The sequence below is a fragment of the Suillus paluster genome, assembly GCF_016628075.1.
Source record: "Suillus paluster strain FC165 chromosome Unknown EDB91scaffold_2, whole genome shotgun sequence".
Classification (NCBI taxonomy): Eukaryota; Fungi; Basidiomycota; class Agaricomycetes; order Boletales; family Suillaceae; genus Suillus; species Suillus paluster.
Window position 1 is genome coordinate 263,879 of NW_024537562.1, and position 22,060 is coordinate 285,938.

The 22,060-nt window shown below is 50.1% G+C and overlaps 8 protein-coding genes across 8 annotated transcripts; 2 read left to right on the top strand and 6 right to left on the bottom strand.

The window, feature by feature from the left end:
• Positions 1 to 13: 13 nt before the first annotated feature.
• EDB91DRAFT_1042239 (uncharacterized protein) lies at positions 14 to 1,564 on the bottom strand (the record flags this gene model as incomplete). Its single annotated transcript, XM_041312982.1, has 2 exons — positions 14 to 403; positions 455 to 1,564. 2 exons carry the CDS (start codon positions 1,562 to 1,564, stop codon positions 14 to 16), a joined length of 1,500 nt encoding a protein of 499 aa, XP_041183511.1.
• A 497-nt stretch (positions 1,565 to 2,061) lies between these two features.
• On the bottom strand, positions 2,062 to 3,378 carry EDB91DRAFT_253249 (uncharacterized protein). The gene has a single exon (XM_041326607.1). The coding sequence runs from the start codon at positions 3,055 to 3,057 to the stop codon at positions 2,194 to 2,196; it is 864 nt and encodes a 287-aa protein (XP_041183512.1). The 5' UTR covers positions 3,058 to 3,378; the 3' UTR covers positions 2,062 to 2,193.
• Positions 3,379 to 3,500: 122 nt separating this feature from the next.
• Positions 3,501 to 7,341, bottom strand: EDB91DRAFT_1095645 (uncharacterized protein). Its single transcript, XM_041316950.1, has 3 exons — positions 7,286 to 7,341; positions 5,750 to 7,230; positions 3,501 to 5,691 (listed from the first exon to the last, which is right to left on the bottom strand). The coding sequence occupies exons 2-3, from the start codon at positions 7,184 to 7,186 to the stop codon at positions 3,937 to 3,939; spliced, it is 3,192 nt and encodes a 1,063-aa protein (XP_041183513.1). The 5' UTR covers positions 7,187 to 7,230; positions 7,286 to 7,341; the 3' UTR covers positions 3,501 to 3,936.
• Positions 7,342 to 8,485, bottom strand: EDB91DRAFT_1095650 (uncharacterized protein). Its single transcript, XM_041316951.1, has 4 exons — positions 8,313 to 8,485; positions 8,084 to 8,251; positions 7,918 to 8,025; positions 7,342 to 7,867 (listed from the first exon to the last, which is right to left on the bottom strand). Exons 1-4 carry the CDS (start codon positions 8,394 to 8,396, stop codon positions 7,535 to 7,537), a joined length of 693 nt encoding a protein of 230 aa, XP_041183514.1. The 5' UTR covers positions 8,397 to 8,485; the 3' UTR covers positions 7,342 to 7,534.
• A 1,418-nt stretch (positions 8,486 to 9,903) lies between these two features.
• EDB91DRAFT_1242042 (uncharacterized protein) lies at positions 9,904 to 10,806 on the bottom strand (the record flags this gene model as incomplete). Its single annotated transcript, XM_041322147.1, has 4 exons — positions 9,904 to 10,245; positions 10,296 to 10,445; positions 10,500 to 10,667; positions 10,723 to 10,806. The coding sequence occupies 4 exons, from the start codon at positions 10,804 to 10,806 to the stop codon at positions 9,904 to 9,906; spliced, it is 744 nt and encodes a 247-aa protein (XP_041183515.1).
• A 4,147-nt stretch (positions 10,807 to 14,953) lies between these two features.
• Positions 14,954 to 17,342, top strand: EDB91DRAFT_1342579 (uncharacterized protein; the record flags this gene model as incomplete). The annotated part of the gene is made up of 2 exons (XM_041325753.1): positions 14,954 to 15,478; positions 15,531 to 17,342. The coding sequence occupies exons 1-2, from the start codon at positions 14,987 to 14,989 to the stop codon at positions 17,340 to 17,342; spliced, it is 2,304 nt and encodes a 767-aa protein (XP_041183516.1). The 5' UTR covers positions 14,954 to 14,986.
• A 517-nt stretch (positions 17,343 to 17,859) lies between these two features.
• On the bottom strand, positions 17,860 to 19,910 carry EDB91DRAFT_1095669 (uncharacterized protein). The gene is made up of 6 exons (XM_041316952.1): positions 19,841 to 19,910; positions 19,560 to 19,794; positions 19,445 to 19,508; positions 19,243 to 19,391; positions 18,341 to 19,186; positions 17,860 to 18,279 (listed from the first exon to the last, which is right to left on the bottom strand). The coding sequence occupies exons 2-5, from the start codon at positions 19,674 to 19,676 to the stop codon at positions 18,347 to 18,349; spliced, it is 1,170 nt and encodes a 389-aa protein (XP_041183517.1). The 5' UTR covers positions 19,677 to 19,794; positions 19,841 to 19,910; the 3' UTR covers positions 17,860 to 18,279; positions 18,341 to 18,346.
• A 314-nt stretch (positions 19,911 to 20,224) lies between these two features.
• Positions 20,225 to 21,077, top strand: EDB91DRAFT_1042450 (uncharacterized protein; the record flags this gene model as incomplete). Its single annotated transcript, XM_041312993.1, has 2 exons — positions 20,225 to 20,417; positions 20,485 to 21,077. The coding sequence occupies 2 exons, from the start codon at positions 20,225 to 20,227 to the stop codon at positions 21,075 to 21,077; spliced, it is 786 nt and encodes a 261-aa protein (XP_041183518.1).
• Positions 21,078 to 22,060: the final 983 nt, after the last annotated feature.

The following is a 22,060-nucleotide window of genomic DNA, read 5'->3' on the forward strand; positions in this document are numbered from 1 at the left end:
AACAATCTCAGTGTCATATTACATGACTCCAAGTCGGTTCACTCACTCGGTCGATGATGTCCGTCAGGGATGCGATAGAATGCTGATAGTTCATGTACACAGAAGACAGTGCGAGAGTATCCCGATACCCAGGCGTCTGGCGTTCTGGAGAGGTGGACGAGGACGAGGAGGAGTTGGACGGTAGTAGGAACGTAGTCGACTCTGAAGTTCCTGGGCGATGTAGTCTCTTCCCTTTCATATACGCAGACTGGTTGGGATTACGATGAGGGATACCAGTGCCAATGGGGGATAGGTAAGTCGGGGTAATAAGGGACGATACAGGAGACGTCGGTTGAGAGTGCGCCACCGTCGCAGGAGCGTGGCGAGTATGGTACAATGTTTGTGGAGGGGGCATCCCGAATAGCTGTTTGAAATGATCAGCGCTTCTAGATGACAGGCGACAAGGAACACAAACCTTTTCCATCTTCTGAGCACGTCTGACATTGAGCGCCTTCTCCTCATCATCGAGCTCTTCCTTGACACGCTCAAACGATGGAGCAGATGAACCGCTCCTTCGCCTGTACAGCCACATGTCGCGACTGTCCTCAGGCATCGACGATGGAGGCAAAGATGGACCAGCTATATGACCAATAACCAAATCCGTAGGAACGCGAGAGCCAAGAAAACGGTGGAGTTTAGCCAGTTTGTCACGCTTTCTTCTTCTCTCGGCTTCGGCTTGCTCTTCGGGTGTAAGGGTCTCCACCATAGATGGTGTCGAGGATGAATGATGGAAGATTCGGCGACCATCTGCCGTGTTCGGCATTTCCAAACTGGCCGCGTCCGAAACGTCATGTGATACATCTTCGTCAGAGAGATCAATGAAAGAAGTTGGAGAACCAAGTTTGTGCTGCGGATCCTCATGGCGGTGCGGGCCGTGATGATCGTGAGTGGCTGGTGATTCCGGCGGATCGTCAAAGTAGAATGTGAAGCTACTTGGAGTGAAGGGAGCCGAAAATCTGCGACCGCTGGGCGAAGACGGACGGTCTAGGATTTGCCATGACGATGACGGTTCCGATTTGAAACCGGGGGTCTTCACAGCGACAGAAACAGACATCGCGTGGCGATGATGTTTTTGTTTGGATGATCCCAGTAAAGCAGAGAAGGCAGGCTGTGGTAATATCTTAAATAGGCGTGGTTCCTCTACTTCCGACGTAGCCATTTCAGTCCCCGGTGTTTCTCCCAGCAGTTGCACCAACTTGCGATTTCTCCGTATGAGATCAGCTCGCTCGGTGGCATCAAGGGTATTGGTCGTCGGCGGAAGGGGTATTTTGAGACGCGGTGGTTGAGGGGAGGATGACACAGAACGTTTCTTCAAACGGACTTTGCGACCCCTTCTCTCAAACAGAGGCTTCGAAACGGTTGGAACGGGCGGTTTCAAGGTATCTATGGTATCAGGGAATGCCGGACTAGAAGGTGCAAACTCAGGAATTGCAAGCGAGGTTGCCGAAGAACACGGTGAACCTGTTCGAGCGAAAGCAGGCGACAGATATAGGCCAGAGGTAGGACTCGTGGGTGCAAATATCATTGCCGAAACGTCTGAGGACGAGGACGACGACGAAGAGCTCGGCCGCGAGTGTGCTGGGGAGTCGAGACGTTGGTGAACGGCAGAAGTAGGACTGGGTGGGGCGAAAACCATGCCAGGAAGATCATTCAAAGATGAATTACAAGAAGTTCTAGAGTATATGCTTGAAGATAATATGGCTGGTGCAGATGGACGACGAGCGGTTATGATAGATGTATCGTCCTGTATATGCTGAATAATTGGGGAAGAAGGCGAGAAGAAATCGATGAATGATTGCTGGTCATTACTTGGTCGTTTCTGCAGGGAAGGCAGAGTTGACATCTCGATCGGAGATATCGGGGGTAAATGGGGCAATGAAGATGCGTGATATGTACGTGGTGAATTAAAAGATAGGGCCGCTGCTAATGGTGAATTAGGGGAAAGGGAGCGGGTAGATGAACCCGAAGGCGAGTTGGCGATTGGGTCTGGGCGGGTCGAGAGGGGAGATTTTGTTCGCACTGGTGAGAATTGGCGCGTTTCCGTTATCAAAGATGATGCGCTAGAAACCATTGCTGTATCCACATCCCCAAGCGCGGATGGTTGCTGCGGAATTGCTCGGTATCCTGATCCTCTTCCTTGTCGCGTCTGGGGTACTACAGCCATGTTAGCGTTTCACCGCAACAAGTTCGAGGGAGGAACTGACCCGAAAGAGATGATTGATTAGCGCTTAACTCTACCAAATCTGTGCGGTGGGGCCGGGAATCAACGTGATCATCCTGTTTTGGCTTCATACTGCTGGGAATAGCAGCACTTGTGAGAATGCTCAAAGACTCGCGTCCCTTTGTGAACATTTTCTCAACCTTATGCAAAGCAGGTGAGGAGCGGGAAGACAGGACGGGTGGATCAGGTAAAGTCTTGTGGATATCTGGTTCACTCTTGCGGGCAAGAGAGTGTACGATCTCGGTAGAACTAGCACGGTCATTCTGTATTGACAGGAGTGATATCGGGCCTATTATCGTGTGAGTTGACGTGAGGTATGACCGAGAAAAGGACTTGCCTGCTTCTCTGTCGTCAAATGTATTATTAATAGTCGGTACGATGGGGGTTGGGTTGATATAAGGATTGGGCGTAGCAGATCTCGAGGAAGCGGGGCTTGAATGACCGACGGGACTATTCATTGCAGGTAGAGCGTCTGGCCAAGAATCAGAGCTGACGTTAACACTCTTCTTCCGCCGAAGTTCTTTGACGCGGTTCTCAGGGTTGAATGCCTTCTTCGCGGTATTTCTGGGTGGTGGTGGTGGAAGGCTGACAGCGAACCCCGACGAATGGGAGATGGTATGGTATAGAGTTGTTGGTGACCCGCCGCTATGACCACGGCGTGTAAGCTCGTCATGTTGGAGAAGGGCCTCGAGATTTGGAGATATCTGGAGTGAGGAGACGGGTAAAACGACTTTGAAGGATGAAGAAGAATCTTTGCGAGGGGGGAAGGCCATGATCTTTGACATGTTCGTGCTCATAAATAATGAGCTGACGGTGGTTAAGAAGGAAGGGGCTGCAAGGTCAACTGTTGGCAGTTCGAACCCAAAAAAAACAGACTAGTTCCTCCCGCCGCTTAGACTAAATACCTGTGTGTATGTGGCACCCGTACGGTACCGCGTTTGACAGGAATGTCAATTTGAAACTTGAGTTCGCAGCTCTGTTCAAGCTGAACTTGACGATGATCACAGAGCAGAGCAAAAGACCTTGGTCCAGTCTTCAGACACTGTAAAAACAATAAGTAATGAAGAAGTCAGGTCAGGGTCATATCTGGCACGCCCTCCGTTACGGTGACGGAACACCCTGACGACCACCTCTTCGGAACCTCCTGTCACGGCTTGGCGTCCCGAACCGAAGTAAAAAGTCGCGAAACACTTTATTTTACCAAATGAACCATTCCTCAAGCGTCGGCGGACACCCGCCTGCGCTAATACATAATAAGTACTGTAGAGTTGACCTAGTAGGACAAAAGTAAGTGTAATTATAGCAAGCACTGGCCCAAGTCAAATTGGACCTGGACCTGGACAGCTGGACGGCCTGAACAATTTGCTGGCGCGCAACTGCCACGTCAAATTGTCTAAGATAAATTTTCAACTAGTCAACAATTTTCACGATCTCGACTCAAAGGCAGTGAATTGTACCTGAAGAAAACTACTAAGATGACTTGAAGGTGACACATGATTGTGTCATAGGGTGCAAGTTTTTGCGGAGTGCCATCATCCAGAGCGATAGTACTAGCTAGTATGCAGATACGTGTGTTGATTATAGTGAATATGAAAACATAGTACGGAGCGAGAGATACGGACAATGCAATGCAGATCAGTGATGTACATGAAAAAAAAGTTTCAAACGACGATCTATCATGCTGGAGCTGGCACCTTGCGTGGGGGTAATGGTGGCCTGTTATCTCCTCCTTTGGCTATCACTGATTCAGGCGTGCCAACAGGTGGTGACGTTTCAACTGGCTCTGCAGATTGTACTGATGATCCCTGCACCGGCGAACCTCCTCCCATCTCTTCTGATATCGAGGGAACAGCATAATCCTTGGAAGAATCAGGCGTGCGTGCCGCCGCGACGGCAGATGATATCGTCCGCGGAGGAAGGGGGGGAGGAACGGGTCGTGGAGGTGGTGAAGCGATATCGGCAGAAAGACTGAGAGGGGCAACATCAGCATTACGTTCTTCTGTGTCTGTACGCGTAGGGGTCGACTGGTTGTCCGAGCCTTGCTGTTGACCTGTCAATATCGGACTTTTCCACAAGCGGTACATGCTTTGAATAGCAGGCCCCTTCGACTTGCTCTCCGGGGGTGATGACGATGGCGCAATGTTCCCCATTGACATAGGTTCCCCACGATGGCTCGCATGGATCCCTGGAATAGTCATCGTCCGCGCTTGCGAAGGTTGGGTATGGATGATAGATGGCCTGCGCGCCTCTTCTGTGACATCCGTGAAGTCGCGGTCTTTGAGTGGATCACTCATTGCATTTTCCGTCGTAGACCTTGACATAGAAGGTGCAACGAATTTAGAGCTCCCTTCTGATGAACCACCTTGCATCATATGCGAGGGCGATGCAGGTGCACCAGTAGATGATGTTATACGACTGCTTGATGGGCTTTTGGATCTCTTTCCGTTCCCATTAGGAATGGGAATAGGAGCAGACCCACCGTCATCCCTACGCTCCCTTCGTTCGGCAACAGCAGCACGCACTTCTGCGTAACTGGGGCGGCCATGTGGACTCTCTGTCCGGATACGAGCATCCGAAGGTCCGACGTCAGGCACGTCTTCCTGGGAGTTGGCACTATTGTCTTTCTTAAGACTACCCCAATTGACCCCCCATTTGCGCATTGTCTCCTTGGCAGAGTTGCTCAGGGCTTGCTTGTCCGCGGCCTTCGACTTGAGCGTAGAAAGGAAGGAGCTTGTTGTACTCGAACCGACGGAGTGCTGGGGACTCTTGGAGGTTGTGCCAGAGTCGGAGAGACTACTTGAGAACTCTTCACCACCGATCGAGACTGATGATGAAATAGAATCGGCTCGAGAGGACCGAGAACGTGCTTGGGAGTGTGTTGATGAAGACCGACCATGGTACTGCGGCGACAGGTATCCAGGTGTTTCTTCATCCAACTCCATCTCGACCGCGGGCTTGTCTGGTGAGTTTGCAGGAAGCTCTTGTTTTGGCGTCGAAGAGCTTGAGGCCCGGCTCTGCCGTCCACGAACGCCAGACTCATCGACTTCCTCCTCACCCACATCAGAGTCATCTCCACCAGATGAAAACCAGGACCGCCGCCTAGAGGCTTTCGTATTGCTTTCTGGGGCTTCAGCGGTTGCGGAGAGGATGATGGGCACAGTTCTAGACGATGATACTTCAACTCCCAGACCTTCGGTAGACAGTGACTGCTGTATGGTCGGTGCTGTGACCTCCTCAGAAGTAGCGGAAATGGATGGGAGGTCTGACTCAGATGCCGCAGGCTTTACGCCTTCAGCTTCTGATGAAGTCGAGGCAGGCTCTGATTCCTTGCGCCGGGCAGCGTCTGACCAAAGTCCGCCACGGTGTTCATATTGCGAGCTGTCAAAGAAGCTAATATCATCCATGTTGGGCATCACGACAGACTCTTGTATCTAATTAATACAAAAAAATCAGATTGTGATCGATTGAACAAAAACCACGCGTACTCACCACCTCAATGATTCTTGACTTGATGGTGTCAAGTATCATGCCCCACGTGATCTGACGATCGCTCACGATGGGCTCGACATCGATGACCACGCGTGGGGTCTGCGTGAACGCGTACCATATCCGACTACTAGGCGGTCGCTTGACCTTGATGAGGAGGTTTCCATCTATCTCCCGCAGAATAACCGCCAGCACCAGCTTAACGGCGTACGACTTAAACCGAGCACCGAGGTTGATAGTGGCAGTAGCTTCGACGGTCGCACGAATCTCGCCTTTATATGAAAGGCGCACCTCGAGTGACGCGTCGCCCTCTTTCGTGAGCTCCTTCAGCATCGGCTTGCTAAGCGTCGGGGCCTTGTTCCCAATTGAGAACTTGGTGACAGAAATGTCGGTCAGGAAAGTAGGGCGCTTGACTTTGGAAAGCTTCTTCATGAGACGACCGATGATATACGATTCTAAACTCTGCGTGCGATAGAAACTAAAGAATATGCGCCCGAGGAGCGCATTTAACCAACGCATGGGGATGACATCGGGTTGCTCATCAAGAGTCACGACGAGCTGGTTCATTTCTGAAGGGAGGAAGACGCTCTGGAGTGGGTCGAGAGTGGGTGTGCCAGTCGGGTTTTCAGATGCATGCACGAGTGCAAGGTACCAGTCCTCCATCTCGACGCAGGAGCGCACGAAGATGAACCACGGTGTCGAGGTGCTAAAGGCCTCTTGTCGCGCAAAGTCCCGATGTTTCTCTTCTTCGACAAGTCGTTCGCGTTCATCCGTCCGTTTCTTCAGGCTTCCACCTGCCTCCTCCATCTTCTCGTCGACGTTAATCTCTTCAAGTGTCATCTCCTTTGTCACGCTCGGCATTGCCTTTTCCTCGGAAATTTGCCTTGGGCGCAGACATATGGCATTCCGTCGCGTGTACAGCTCTCCATCCAGAAGTCCTTCCGGTGAAATGGACACCTCGTGTCCACCCAACTCCACAGCAGCTTCGCACTCCGTCATGTTCTCGTCTTCATATAGGTACAGCACCTTGCCCTTGAGGACCACATACCACATGTCCTTTGGCCGTGAGCGCTTGGGGTCCTTGGAGCGCGCATCAAGGTAGGAGCGGACGAGTGTGACGTATGAGCCGTCGAACGTGGATTCCTCAAATGTTCTGCGCATGGTAAGCCAGCCTTTGCGCGCCTTGGGCTGGTCGTTGACTTCCAGCGGTGATGCAGGCTCTTCGGTTTCTGCTTGTGGTTCAGTCGACTCGGTGTGGAGCTTAGGCTTGGCATCTTTGGCTGAGTCGATTTGAACGGGGACAGAGGTGTATATGGCGATGGCAACAAGGATAAGGATGACCAAGGGGATAAATGTCAGGCCACCCAAGACGTATGCATAGAAGAGCGCTCTGAATGACATGGTAACTTCAGTGAGTGGTCCAGGAGAGGCCACTACCATAACAGTGCTAGTGCCACTGAATTAACTTATGGTTAGCACTGAACCTAATGAAACTGGCTTTAGTAGACAGTCTGCTTGGAAGGAAAGGAGATGAAGAACAATTCAGAGAGTCTGGATGTCCGCTGGGGGAGCTGAGGAGGCCAATCATACAAGTTTCCCACGTGAAATAAACGTGTCCATTCATTTCCGTACAACATCAATCGATCACAACACGGTAAGCTTGATATCAACAACTTGGTATTGGGCGTATATGAACCAGATAACAGTGCAGGAGAATCCCAGATATGAACTACCCAAGACGGCGAATGCAACTACGGAGGACAGTAAAGTCAAATGGCGCAACACAATTCAAACGTCCGTCAAACAAGGAGGCCGTCGCCTAGAAACTACGCTCCTGGAGTATACCCCCCTCCTACACTGTTCATCCTGTGTAGGAATAATAGCACACCAATGGCCGTTGACATAATTCCAATCACAGACGTGTTTGTCGAGGATGGATGGGGCTACGAGGGGCGGAAAGGCGCTGTTTAATGGGACATACGTAGGCACTGTGAGACGTGCGCCAAAAGATGCATCCTGGTATGGCACCCAAGACGAAGTTTCACGGGGATGAAAAAGACAGGGGGAAATAATGATCGTCGGAGCAGAAGGGTGGGTGGGCTTGATGACAAGCAGTTCAACCTTCGAACAAATGTGAGCATCAATTCGCACATGACGTGGACCATGCTCACTAAAGCAGAAGATCGCCGACGCTTTCTTCTCGGTCGTTCTGACAGTGAAACATCAGGACATGGCACTGCACTCTGTGGTTGCGGTGGCACTTGTAAATTTTCAACTGTCTACAATTTTTATTCGCTTTTTAACTAGTCTGACAAAACATGCAAATGTGCGACATACCTGTTCTAGCCGTTCACCAAGGGGATCTAGCCCTGACAACAGCCTAATAACTGTGTCCAAGTCATCCTCCACAACCCTTTTCAAACCACGATACACAGGCTCGATAGCTTGCCCACACAGCCCGCGCCACGACAAGTCCAGACAAGTGAGCATATTTACGTCGACCGACTGAACGCAAAGCATCCGCCAGTTCAAACGACAACGGTAAATAGTCTTGGAATAGACTTACTATGATATCGTCATCGCCAGACAATGCGTGTTCGACGCACACCTCTACCCACTGGGCAGACTGGCGCGACAGTCGAGCAAACATACCTTCAGTTCCACTCAAAGGCCACCAAAAAGTAGGTCGCTGTGTCTCATTTTAATAAGTATCATCCTGCCATTTTAATGCCGATGGAAGTCGCCGTTACTTTTCCGAACTTCTTCGGTTGCCAGAAGCTGCATAACTTTCAAGCCCGAGCAGATATCTTTGCTCTGCGAGACCCCGAGAAGTCCTAATGCTAGGTGACATCTACCGATAATCGTTCCCTACATGCTGGTAAGCCTGTGTGACGCTCTATCAACATCTCATGCCTCAACCCAGCGCCCACCGCTCCAACAAATCCCACCCCTTCGACATCAACTGTCATGTCATATCAATACTCAGACTACATAGCCTGGAACTACTATCGCCAGGTTGCTCAGTCTAGTCTCTACACTTCCCACCCCCAGCATAGCCGCCCTTGTGGTAGATATGCTCTCTCCGAGCGAGCCCTCCAAATGGCCTACTAAGTAGTAAGTATGCGGTTTTCTCTTCCCCCTCCCTCGACTCTAAGATACTTCTCTCGACCGCAAGACGAGTGACGATGATTACAGTATACCCTCGCATTTCGCAGTAGTGGAACGTCGCCTATCACGAAGCTGGCACCTTCGGCCTGAGAGTTGGAGTCTAGACTTGTCCGCGTCTTTATCAGAATACTTAGATATCGGGCATCGCATGTATTCATTTATATAAAAACTGACCCACCGGGTAGGTATCACATTTTACTGCTCTACAGCCGCATGCAAAGTACTAATGAAATTTAAATGTGTGCCCAGTTGATTTCGAGTGGGAGGAATATGACTATAGATCGTGGATTCTGCACATCTGTTCCCTGACTCTAAACGCACCACTCTCGAGCGCAACGAGTCAGCGTATGTGCAAGGGTCATGGTGCTGACTTGGCTTAGGATATGTTCGTGTCATGACTCGAGTCGACAGATATGAGATAGACCTAAACCTAAACCGGGATGTACAGCTTGCATTATCCAATTTGTCCTGCGAGGCTAGATCAGTGTATAGAGGTGACGTGGGTTGACGAAATATCTTGTGCCGTTGTTGTTGCGGCATAATTATAAGTAGACGGGGAGGCCTTTCGAGACTGTTGGTTTGATGCTCACTAGACAGAGCACCGGACTCGAAGAGCAAACTTGAATTCGTGCCTTTAATTTCCGCACGCCGTCGTCCCCGTTAGATATTGCTGAACACGGAAGGGTGAAGTCAGCGGGGAAACGAGCAATTACGGATGAGTGACAAGGGGCTAGCCTGAGGCGCCTGTGCCAAAGGCGCAACGGGCTTAGGCTATGTTGTGAATGCTCAACATAACTCGGGGAACGAATACCTCGGTGACTCGGCTAAACGGAAGGTGAAGACAGTGCATATAAGCTAGATAATATGATAAATACATTGCAGGTAAATGCAAGATATGGTTTATGAACTGCGCAAGACGGCGAATGAAACTGCGGATGACAGTGCAAGTCACTGTCAAGTAGATAGGTAGATGACGCAACAGAAATGATTCAGACGTCCGTCCGACAAGGAGGGCGTAGCCTTGAACGCCGCCTAGATACGCTCCTGGAGTACAGCCCCCTTCTGCACTGTTCATCTTGTGTCGGGAGAATAGCACACCAATGGCCGTCGACATACATCCAATCATCGACGCGGTTGTCAAGATCGGATGGGGTTACAAGGGGCGGAAATGCGCCGTTGAATGGGGCGTACGTAGGCACTGTGAGGCGCGCGCCAAATGACGCATCTTGGTATGGTACCCAAGACGAAGTTTCACGAGCCTGGGATGGACAAGGTGAAATGATGATCGTCGGAGCAGAAGGATGGGTAGGTTTGATGACAAGCGGTTCGACCTTTGAACAAACATGAACATTAATTCGCACATGACGTGGATCATACACACTAAAGCAGAGGATCGCCGACGCTTCCTTCTCGGTCGTTCTGGCAGTGAAACGTCAGCACACGATAATGCGCTGTCCTCTGCCACATAAACTCTAGGGCCCGGCGGTAATGGAGGCTGCGGTTGCGGTGGTACTTGTACATTTTCATTCGTCTACGAATTTATTCTTCAAGTTAGTCTAATCAAATATGCAAAAGTGTGACATACCCGTTCTAGCCCCTCACCGACGGAATCTAGTTCTGACAACAACTTAACAACTGTGTTTAAGTCTTCCTCCACGACACTTTTCAAGCCACGATACACGGGCTCGATGGTTCGCCCACACAGCCCGCGCCACGACAAGTCGAGGCAGGTGAGCACGTTTACATCAATCGACTGAACGTGAGGCGTCGTTCAGGTGACAAAGGTAAATACAGTGGAATAGACTCACTATGGCATCGTCATCGCTAGATAATGCGTGTTCGACGCGCACATCTACCCACCGGGCAGACTGGCGCGACAAGCGAGCAAACATACCGTCAGTCCCACTCTAAGTCCACCAAAAAAGTTATATACGGGACACCGAGGCCCCTAATATAGCTGTGTGAGTGAAGTAGATGATGCAGAGATGTCTCTGTAGAGAGAGCGGATTTTAGAATCAGCTGAACAGACTTCAGGTGTCTCTGTAGAGGAAGCGGAAGCGGAAGACACATAGGAGCAAGCTCTGGCTATGGGCCGGGGGGAAGCACATGACACGAAGAGAAAGGACGTGCTTTTAACACCGGCAACATGAAGAAGCCGAAGCCGGCGGACAAGTACATCGTGGGAACATAGCTTGTAGTATCAGACTTTAAGGTTCTAGTCATGATTAGCATAACACCATGATAGTAGTGAACAGTACATGTATGAGCTCCCTGGATTTAACGAATACTCACGGACACAGGTATTTTCTTAGAGGAGGTTATTGTGCTACTTACACTCCACGACACGTGGCGGACAACGCATGATTCTTGAACACGTCGGGACTGCGACCCAGACCGCGGTCATGGTGGACAAGTTGTTTCCGCATGCTGTGTTTTAGACTACAGCTGTAGGTGCATTTTCTCATCCGTCGCCAGATACGATTGCATCAGACTGACCTCGCAACTTGATGGAAGTTACAACGTTGAATCTCTTTCCAGTTGGTGGATAGCGGAACTGCGATAACTGCATCATCTCACGATCAAACAGAACGTCGACAACTATCTCTGATCTGATGTATAGGATCTTCTGGACCCCGCTCAGGACTTTGGGGACCTACGGTTGTCTCTCTCGGGTCCTGCCGTATTACTTATAACTATTGGTATAGGTCGGTGATGGATTGGTGATAAACTTCATCGGGTTGTGGTATTTCGATTTCGACTGACTCCTCTACTTTATGCGCTGCTGTTTATCATGATGTAGCGATAACTCGAACCAGGTCTTCTGATCTCGAAGCTTGCGCCCATCTACTTTCGGCTCCGCATTTCACCGCCAGAAAAATCTAGAACGCGAGGAACAAGTCAGAGGAGCCTGTTCTGTGTTCTGTATTTATCTCCGGGCAAATTCTGTCCGACTGCGTCGGCAGAAGCCCTAATACATACACCGTTTCAAATCTATATCCCCCCCGATTTCGTGAAACAATACAGGCAAGGTAACGAAGGCAACTGACATTGGAGTCTTGCTGGAGTCAGGGATGGCCTTGTTAACCTGAATATCCCCTTGAATCATGTAATACATACGATACTTTTAAGCTTTCCAGTTCCATGGTCGCCTGTGTCTTGTCTATGTTTGTAATGACAAAACTTAGAACTTATCGTTCTAACCTAAAAAGGCCCCTGTGCAAGCCTCTCCTCTGACCGATATAAGTTAGCAGTGAGCGCCAGCATTGCAGCTCATGTCGTATCTTTCTGCTTCCTTGATTTTCCCTCGACGACTAGTACGGATCAGAAACCAGGAAATTAAAGAACAGGACCTGATGTATCTTCAAGAAGTTTTTACCGAGATATATGCCCATGGCATATTTACCACATCACCGAACAGCCCTTTGAGCTGTATGGTAGCTCCTTCAAGGAAACCCCGGGAAGCAAGGATTAAATCGCATTGACTCCCCAGGGCCCCTGGGGTGTTCGCGCCCGCTTCCTAGTCAAGGAATGTTGGCCCTTGGGGGACTTCCTCCGTGCATTAATGATTTCCACAACGAGGTAATGGGCTGTGGCACCTTAAACGAGCACAAAGGTTAACATTCAGGCGTCAGACTGCTGCCTTTCGTGGGCTTGGCTTTGTACAGTCCCAGAATGACGTAACGACCCGTCCTGCATACTTACATACTTTGGCCACAGTTCGGCTTTGCTCAGGCCGCCATGCTTCATATCGACGCAACCCAGAATGAGAGGCAAAAAGGCACATGATATTAGGACGCTGTGTCAAGACGCAAAAGCATTGCTTCGTTATACTAATCTAGAGAAATTGATTCGTCCGTAGTCTATGGCAATAAGCCAGATGCAGCCACGAACACCGGAAGTCTCCAAAGTGCCAGTCCGCTTCGCACAAGTTCTTGTGAGTAAGACGGCTGGAGTGCTGTGGTCGGAGAGTTGACCGTCGGTATTAGCCGTGTGAGGCGGGATAATCCAACAGGAACAGGCTGTTTTAAGTTGGTGCTCCACGCGATGATAATCAAAACGAACATATGTAGGTATATGTTGGTGGAAATTGATGGACGTTTATCAACGACCTGCGCCCGTTATAAAATCATGTGCGAACCCGAGGACGATGGCAATGAGCCATTGAGCGCGAAAAGCTTCCGTGGTTTAAGTTATTACTGGAATAAACGATGCTGTAACCATCGCAGCTTCGCGACCGATAAGCAAGCTCCACTGCCTACGCGGGAAGGTCGCGGCGCCACTATCAGCCAATGCAATAGTCATGATTGATATAAGGCTTGCAAGGTCGGCGACGCTGATACAAGGCCGGAGACGCGGATATGAGCTGTGTGTCAACCAACTTAGGTCTGAGACCAAGGGCAGATATGCCCGAACAGCCAAAAGAGGTTGAACTTGCCACATGAGATAGACTAGCAGCGCGTTGGTTCTTATATCAAAGCTGGCGCGCAGTGCTTGGACACGAGGCAACCTCGAGGCGTCCGTGCCATGGCGAGGATGCCCTAAATTGGAAAGACGATGATATCTAGGCGCCACATACATGATCTTGAGCGGGCGGTGAGGGAAGATGTGCGCCAAAAATGACGTCGTGAGATCCATAGCTAGTAGGACCGAGCTTACTGATCATACTGAGGTGGAAAACATGTTGGGCTGTTTGAATCGATCTGTTTTTATCTGAGAGATACAGACACATCAAAGTCAGTGGTGAGAGATCGATTAAGATCAGGATAAGGATCAATAGATTGATGAGATGGTAAAGCTGATAATCAGTTTACGTGGAGAATTTCGAATGTCAAGAGACGAAAATGAGGGCTGTGATGACAATTTAGTACGCATCGATGACAAGAGAAGGGATAATACGTGTAAAGGAATGCTTGGTGGTCACTGAATGAAGCCATAGGAAGGCCTTCTCGAGTTGACTTGGAAGGACCTACCCTTCTATCCGGCAATTTCATTTCATAGTACGTGGCAAATTTCTATATGTGCTGCAGGGAGGACAGATAGTTTGGGTCATCTGGAAAGACAGGGAAGGGTTAACAGTTGATTGGAGGGACGAGTAATTGAATACGAGAAACACGTGGGACGATCATAGATGACTGTTGGATAGGGAAGTTAGAACATAAGTAGGACGAGTGGTACCCGTGGGGCAGGTCCAATTGCAATGTGACGAGAGAAGGACCGAGACTGATGACACTGTGTGATACGGGAAAGTTCAGGAACGGCACGCTGTATAAATGAATATGAATACTGGGCTACTGGAGCGTGTTGGATCCCCCCAGAAAAGAGGATGTCTGACGAAGTAGCTAGCCTCGTTGCAAGGCATGGCCTTGGTGATTGATCACGAATACAAGGAGTTGGCCTTGCATGGAGTGGCAATTGGGCAATTATTGGACTGCTCACTGGTAAGAGGGTAGCCTCGAGGCATGGATAGCATAAATTTATGGGATAAAATCTGTCAAGTGTAACTAATTGGAACAAGTCAGGGCTAACGAGTCAAGGGAGACCGAACGTCGTACTTTACGAACCTACTACGGCAACATAGCCACAGTCGGGTAAATGTGATTGGAGGATACCCGACCCCCCGTGAAACTGTGGACGTTGCCGATTGACCCATTGTTCCTACAAGCCATTAAGTAGAAAATGTGAAAAAAGATTACAACATTTTCGCTTGACGTCGTGCGATACAACGGCCAGACCTACGTTGATTACTAGCACTGCCTTTCTACTCGGTAAGTTCAAGTTAACTTCCTGTGCAGATGGCACTGACAGAAGGCGTGTACTTATCTTGTAGGTTTACTTGCCTATCAAAGGCCAATTGCGTTCCAAGTCTTGGGCACTCAAGGGCCATTTCCGTTAAGTGGCCTGGGTCACTGGTTCATATCGCGAAACTTGTAGACGCTCATTTTTACTGCCTCGAGGCAACTCCCGAACGGTATCATCTCACATACGGTCATATATCAGATCCGAGATCTTCCCGTGGAACAATTCCCTTTTAACTGTCGGTCAATCCATTTCCTTTCCCTTTTTCCCCGTCCCATGCTTACTGCTTCTTTTCGCCCGCCCAGCGGTGGCTGGTATTCCCGTCCCCCCCCTCCAATGCAACGACGTGGTCGTTCACGCCAGATTTCACCCGTAGCTCTGGCCAGACAGGCATCCGAAGAACGGAGAGTACTTTTATATCTCGAGAAACAGCGAGAAGAAGATATTACTATACACCCTGACTTCTTTGTGTCACCTCCCGCCAATATCTTACTCCAGTTGGAGAAGGCGGATCCTCCATCCACGCATCCACAGGAGCAAAGTCTTACTTCAGACGCGTCATCAATAGTTCGTTCTGCCTCGCAGTCTACAGATTTCCAGATCGACTGCATGGATTCGGTCAACAGATCTCCTTCGTCTACCCGTTCTTCGTCCCCGACGCCATCAGGGTCACTAGGGTCTGCTGAATCATCAGCACCCTCTTCTGTTTCCCCTGATTCTTACGACTCCCCTCCATCGCCCCCTCGATCACTCGCAGACCAAGTCCAGGTGGCTTACGCATTGGATGATATCCGTCTCGCCAAGATTCCTGCTTCTTAAGCTCAAAGGGATCGATGTTACCTCAGATAATGATCCTCGGATCGATGAAGTACGCGACGAAGATTTTGACATGTGCTTCGTACCATCTGGTCCACTCAAACTTGAAGAACCTGAAAGGCGCGTCGTCCAAGAAACTCGCCAGAAACAGCGTGAAAAGTGGGAGGAGGCTCAGCGAAGACAACGCCTGCGCATGTGCGAAAAGGTCTGGGAGGAAGAGAAGCAACGTCTGCACACCGAGCGACTTCGCGCTATTCGCCGTCGTGAGGAGGAGATTGCTATAGAGGAAGAGCGAAGACGGGTTGCAGAGGTTCAACAGCGTGAGGAGGCAGAGCTCGCTCTCCAACAGCGTTCCACGCGGGTGGGGTTCTCGATGGCTAAACGTCAGACTGTGTCTTACGGTAAATTATCGCAGGCACGGCTCGAGAGGTGCTCGTTGAAACGTGACGAAGATGCGTTTCAGTACAGCTTCATGCGGCCCGTGAAGCTGAGTACCACCCCACCCAAGCGTGGTCTCACCTCCCCGAAGGGGCTGCGTAATGACGCCATGCTGAAACCTTCAGGTGGCCAGCAGCGTACGGTGTCGTTCAAGGAGGTCGTGTCCTCTATGGACGGTAAGCTGTTCCCCCTCGACGCAGCTGAGCGGGCGGAGGAGGCAAGGCGTATTGCTGGCATCAGTCCTGTTACCAGCCCTTCGCGACATCGCCGTCATACCTCTGCACGGTCCGAGTTACTCCACAGCCTGCTGCAGGTTGTGGAGTGGCAAGAAGGAGAGAGGCGTAAAGCGAAAGGGAAGGGTGTGGAACGGCCTGCGCAGCTTCTCGAGCAATCTCCGCTCTGCAGTACTCCCACCCCTGTACTTTCGATCCCTTCGACTGACTCGATACCCGCGATGTCGTCGTCTGTTTCCACATCTCGGTCAAACTCTTGGTTGTCTTTTGGGAGTTGGCGCTCATCTGTAACAGACATTACATCTCCTGATGCGTCTTCACCTGTCTCTGACTCTCCCAAATGCTCTACGTCCTCCTTCCAGTTGCCTACTCTCTATGAGAGTCAACGTGATCTCAGTCCGCGCTCCTCCTTTGTTCTCGTTTCCCTTGATGAGACGCCTCTCTCGCCACCCAAGGCTCAAAGACACGCTCGGGAGGTGCAATCCTCTCGACCTGCTGTAGATGTCCCCTCTCTAGCAGGTAACTCTCATGAGGTCGAGAGTGTGGGGAAAATACTGGTTCGACACGTTAGTCGTTCTGTCCACGGGATAGTTGACGCAGCGAAAGGACTTCAGTCAGCCTACATCTCTGCAACTATGTTTTCCGTTGGCGCTGCACCCTCCCACTCTTCTACGGCTTGTCCACAGCCTCGAGCAGTGCACTCCAGCAGAAGGTGTTTCCGACGCTATGGCTACCGTGCTCACCCAGCAGACGTGAAGAAGTTTACTTCTCTCACCACGCCAACTCCAACCACTACCTCTCCCGAACCCATCCACTTCATTCCTCTCGTGTCTCCTTTTCCAGCGACGCCGGGCGCTGCGCCACTTGTGCATCACTCGACGTCCTGTCACACTTTTGTCACCCCCTCACCTCTTCGCCCCCGTACTCCACCTACTACGCTTGCTTATCGCATGCGCCCTGTCGCGAACCCCGAAACCCTCCGTTTACGCGCGCTACAGAATCTCATGTATGCGCGGGGCAAAGAATGGGAAGGCCGCGGACGAGAAGGCGGGCTCGGCTGCGGCAAAGAGCGTATGCTTGGCATCGCCTTTGAAGGCCGAGGGCCGAGCGGCCTAGGGTGCGAGATGCGTTTCGTTATCGCATGAAGGTTCCTCGCCCGTTGGATCTATGTCTGTGGTGGTATCTGGACTTTATAATCAGTTTATGCGCTCTTTAATCCTAATTTTTGGAATGGGACCTTCCATTTTCCTTGTGTTGTAGGATATTGTGGGGAGGGGTGAGTGGTGATGATTTAGTAGCATCTGTTGTCTGTATCTATAGAACGTTAGCTGACGATACCCTCGCATGTCGAGCACGTACATATGTTTTCTCTTTTCTTCCTGGTACATATATATATACCTTTCGTTTTGCGTCACCCATCTATCTAGAGTACCTCATTTTCCTTGTTTTGCCAATGCGATCCCTCGATCCACCTACGTACCTCGTATCTGCTTTGCCATAGAAATCGATCTCATGTTGTCCATACTGCAATCGAGTCAAGTCCTTTTATACGAGTGTCCATGAGGTGAAACACGACTTCGGTTTCGGGTTGTCAATTCCCGGTTCCCTCGACCAGCGCTATATTCATAAATTTCAAACCGGGGAAGAGAATGTACATTTTACCGATGTGTATCGTGTAGATTTTAGACAGCTGCATTTGTTCTGGTCGTGCTGCCCCTGACCGACCAATGTGAATCTGAGCCGTCGCGATGTTGCGTTATGCCCTCTGAGCCTATCGGCTATTCGGGTCAAGTGATCAATTATTTTGGCTGTAGGTCATGCCAGCTCGTGTGTGATACCCTATTGTTCATCTGCCAGGCGGCCAAGCACAAGAGTCATATTTTTGTTTGGGCAGTAAACCCTTTGCAAAAGTAGCTGCGGCTGCTGTTCTCAAATCCAAGCAGGTACCAATCGTGCATTGCCGCTATCTGACATTTTCAAATTGCTCATTCGAACTGACGTGCGGTCACCAGGGCGTAGCGTAACAACGCAGGGCAGTTCATATGTCATCGAAGAGGCGTCGCAGTAAACCGATTCAGAGTACTGTCAAAGCAAGAAGGGTATCAAAAGGCTAGGCATACAATGCTGCAACAAAATAAACTACCGCGGTTTAATGATTAAAATCTGCTATATTCGACGAGGCCCAACGGTTGGATGGTGTTGACTGTGCCCAACTTGAACCCACGCTGGAGCTTACTGGAGGCGCAGGCCCTGGATTTGGCGAGAATAAATTTGCGGGCCGTCGCATGGTCTTGGCATATGGAAGCTGGTTGGAGTATATGGGGTCTTGCATGCGCATACCACTACCGAGTTGAGGGGGGTGTTGCGGCTGGAGACGCTGTTGGGGTTGTTGTCGTTGAGGCTGGGGTGGCGGTGGCTGGGGTTGGGGCTGGGGCTGGGGTAAAAGTTGCGACTCCCATCCACTCCAAGGGTTGGTCTCCCGTTCTGGTGGCATATCAGCGTCAAACGCCCACGGGCTCAGACGGGGACCAGAAGAAGACGATGACCCGCTGCGCTTCCGAGCTGCCGCCGAAATTGAGGTTGAGATCCGTCCACCCTCCTCCCGCTCGATATCAAGTGTGATACCCTTTTCGCTCAACGAGGCGGAGTCGATGCCCAGCATCTTACGCAGCTCCTCGTTCTCCTTTTCTAGGCGGGAAATTTCAATTTCACGCTCCAACGCCCAATCGTCCCGAATCTCGGAGTCTGCTTGTTGGTCTAACGACTGAAGGAGAGCAGGAATGTCGATCGGGGAGCCATCGTCGGTTAGTTCGGGCTCTTCGCCAGACATGGAACGATGCAATGCACGAAGAGTGTGGGCGAGGCGCTGAAGGCCGATAACGGTTTTAGTTTCGGAAGTTAGGTCTGCATACTGATTATGTGAGTCACAGGCGAGTAGTAAACCTTCATAGTGGCGGGTCAGGGTGAGTTCGTGTTGCTGAGCTGCTAACTAAAGTTGAGGCACGTCATCATCGGATGAGTTGACAATGAAGTATCAGAACGCACTGCATGATTCCTGAATTTTGACATAATGGTTTCCATAGTGCTTTCATATTCTTTGAGAAGGAGACTAAATTGCTTGTTCTCATGAAGAAGGGTTTGGTTCTCGATAATGAATTGGGCGTTCAAGCGCTCCAATTCGGAATCAAAAATTTCTGTGAACAAGGTTCAGGCCTACTTCGGACAGTGGAGGTGAATGCAAACAGACCTTTCGAGATATCGGTATTAAATCGCCTCAGAGCAAAACCTGAACCGACGTGTACAGCCTGGTCCTAGTGAAGTATTGTGAAAGGAACGGATATTACCCAAGTGATAGAACTTACTTTAAGTGAGGCTGCTTGCGAGTGTAATGTAGTTGATATTTTCTGGTTATGAGCGAGCTGGTCGCTCAACTCATGAATGAGCAGCCATGCGCGTAGAATGTCGTTATCCATGATCATGTTCAAGACGGTCGAACAATGATGTGTGCTTGTCCCAAATAGGAAGGATTGTCCAGAATGCAAAGTACACTGGTTGAACTTGAAACGTTTAGTTGAAAGCAAAGGCGATTCTACGTTGCTGCGGAATATTAGTATTGAAGATTAGCTAGAGCTCTGACACTGACCTAAAGCGAAAAAAACAACTAGGGCTGCTGCGGTATAGTTTCAGGGAGAGAGGTCGTGGGAAAGTATCTTAGGATTGAATGGGTTCAGGTTGTTCTCGTTCTCTCCTATAGTCCCGCCTCCTCCTCAGTACTTTCTGTATAACATCAATTGAAACGCTCGCTTCTTCGATAATAATCAAGGAATACTAGCGGTATTACTCCATAACTCGTTTATCGCCTTTGCATTCAGTACACGTTTTTCCTTCGGCAATTTCGACTTTACATCCTCGCTAATCATCGTTTCTTCTTTTATTCGGCTTTACTGTGACACCCAGCCTTACCACTTTTTTTTCGACTTCAGTTCATCCATATCAATTTTATTTTCCACTTTTTTTCCGATCAAACATGTCATCCGCCTCAACTTCTGGTCTATCGGCTTCCGTCACGCGTATTTTGTCTCTGACAGGCTTTCCAAAGGAGCTGAAGACAAAAGACATACAAGCTGCATTCGCGGAATGGGAGAACATTGGTGGAGGCTTCAAGATTAAATGGAGAGACGACACGAGCCTCTTGATAGTTTTCCAAGATGCATCAGTCGGTAAGTAACTGGTCCATCAGATTTACACCAACACTGTCTTAAGAGTACATTTCCACGTGGCCAACAGCAAAACGAGCATATCTCCACACGCTCGCATTCCCTCCTGCTATCCTTACTACCGGCATTCCCGCTACCATCAAACCGTATGATGGGCCTGACGCCCAGAACGTTATTCAGACAGTAAACACTCGTGGCCAGCACACCGGCAATGCTTCTCGTGGTCACAATTTGCGTGCAGCCTCTATTTCTGTTTTCCCCACTCGCAGTGCCAACAACAGTCAGAATGGCAACCTGTTACGCGGTCAGAACGGCCACGTGCTAAACACTACTATTTCGGAGCATTCCCCGAGGCTCAACGGGCGTGAGCCTTCTCCAACACTCCCTTCACTCCCTTCTCATCCCTCTCTGAATGACCTCATCAATTCCGCCGTCTCACACGAGGATCCTGCTATTCTTCACGCGGAAGGACCACCCAAGATTGGAGATCCAGGGAAGAGAATGTTGGGCGCTGCATTGGGTGTGAGGCACCCTGCACTGGGGCCGCGGGTCATTAATGGAAGTCACATCACGGGAGGTGCAGCTCCCGGTACCAGTCCCAGACTCGATTCTACCATGAGAGACATGCAGAGGGTAATGGGAGGCTTGACTGTTGCCGAGTAAATAATCCACCATGTCCGAGGATGCCTCTTCCGATTCGCGTCCTGGTGTTTGAATTGAGTGCGTGTAATCGATGTTTTCGTGACTGATACGCATCCCTTGATGCATAATTGGCGGTTCTCTGTTTCTTTGTGCTATTAGTTCCTGCAGTCCTCGTGTCACGATACAGTCCCTCGTTTTCGATGTTTTTGTACAGCCAGCCCAATTACTACACATTCTAGTGCCGCACCTAGGCCATCATCCTAATTTGTGTGATCTGTGCCAGCGAGTCTAGAATTAGTACGGGTCTATGCCCGCAGTCAATTGCCAGTGGTTCCTGAGAGTAAACTGTCGTCAACCTCCTCACGCCAAAACCTTGGAAATCACCCTATTGCCAACCTCGTTGCCTATGCATGGTTAGAAATTAGTCATGACAGGATTTTGATTTTGGCAGTGCCACTACCTGTGACGCGACAATATGGATGATGATCACTGCCAATCCCCAACTTTGGCGCTAGCACAGCTCCAGCCAGCTGTGAGTCCGGGCTAACTATTTTAGATTCTGATGAGGCTCCCGTGCTTTTTGCTGTATGATCGCGCGCAGTTTCAGCGATAACGCACCATCTGTTACGACATCACGGAGAAGCTACATGTCACCTTGGCCCATCTTGGAGTGGCAGCCGCATCATGAGGTTCATCAGATCAAGATGAAACGGAAGATTGAATTACATGGGAACAGGTAACGTTCCTTATTCGGTGCACATGATAGATGGTTCAACCTTGATTGATATTCGCAAGCGCATCTCAAGCGCATCTTGTTACGAACCTCCTACACGGGCTTGACAAATGCCCAGAGGCCGCCCTGTTCCGGGAATACTTTTCTGATCACGAGAGAAAACAAAGGGAGTAATGCCAAATGTGTGTGGTACAATGCCTTGTAGCTATTGACGGCCGCGTCAGTCAAGGTTTCATGCCGCTGTCAATAACACGAGGCTCAGGTGCGTCTT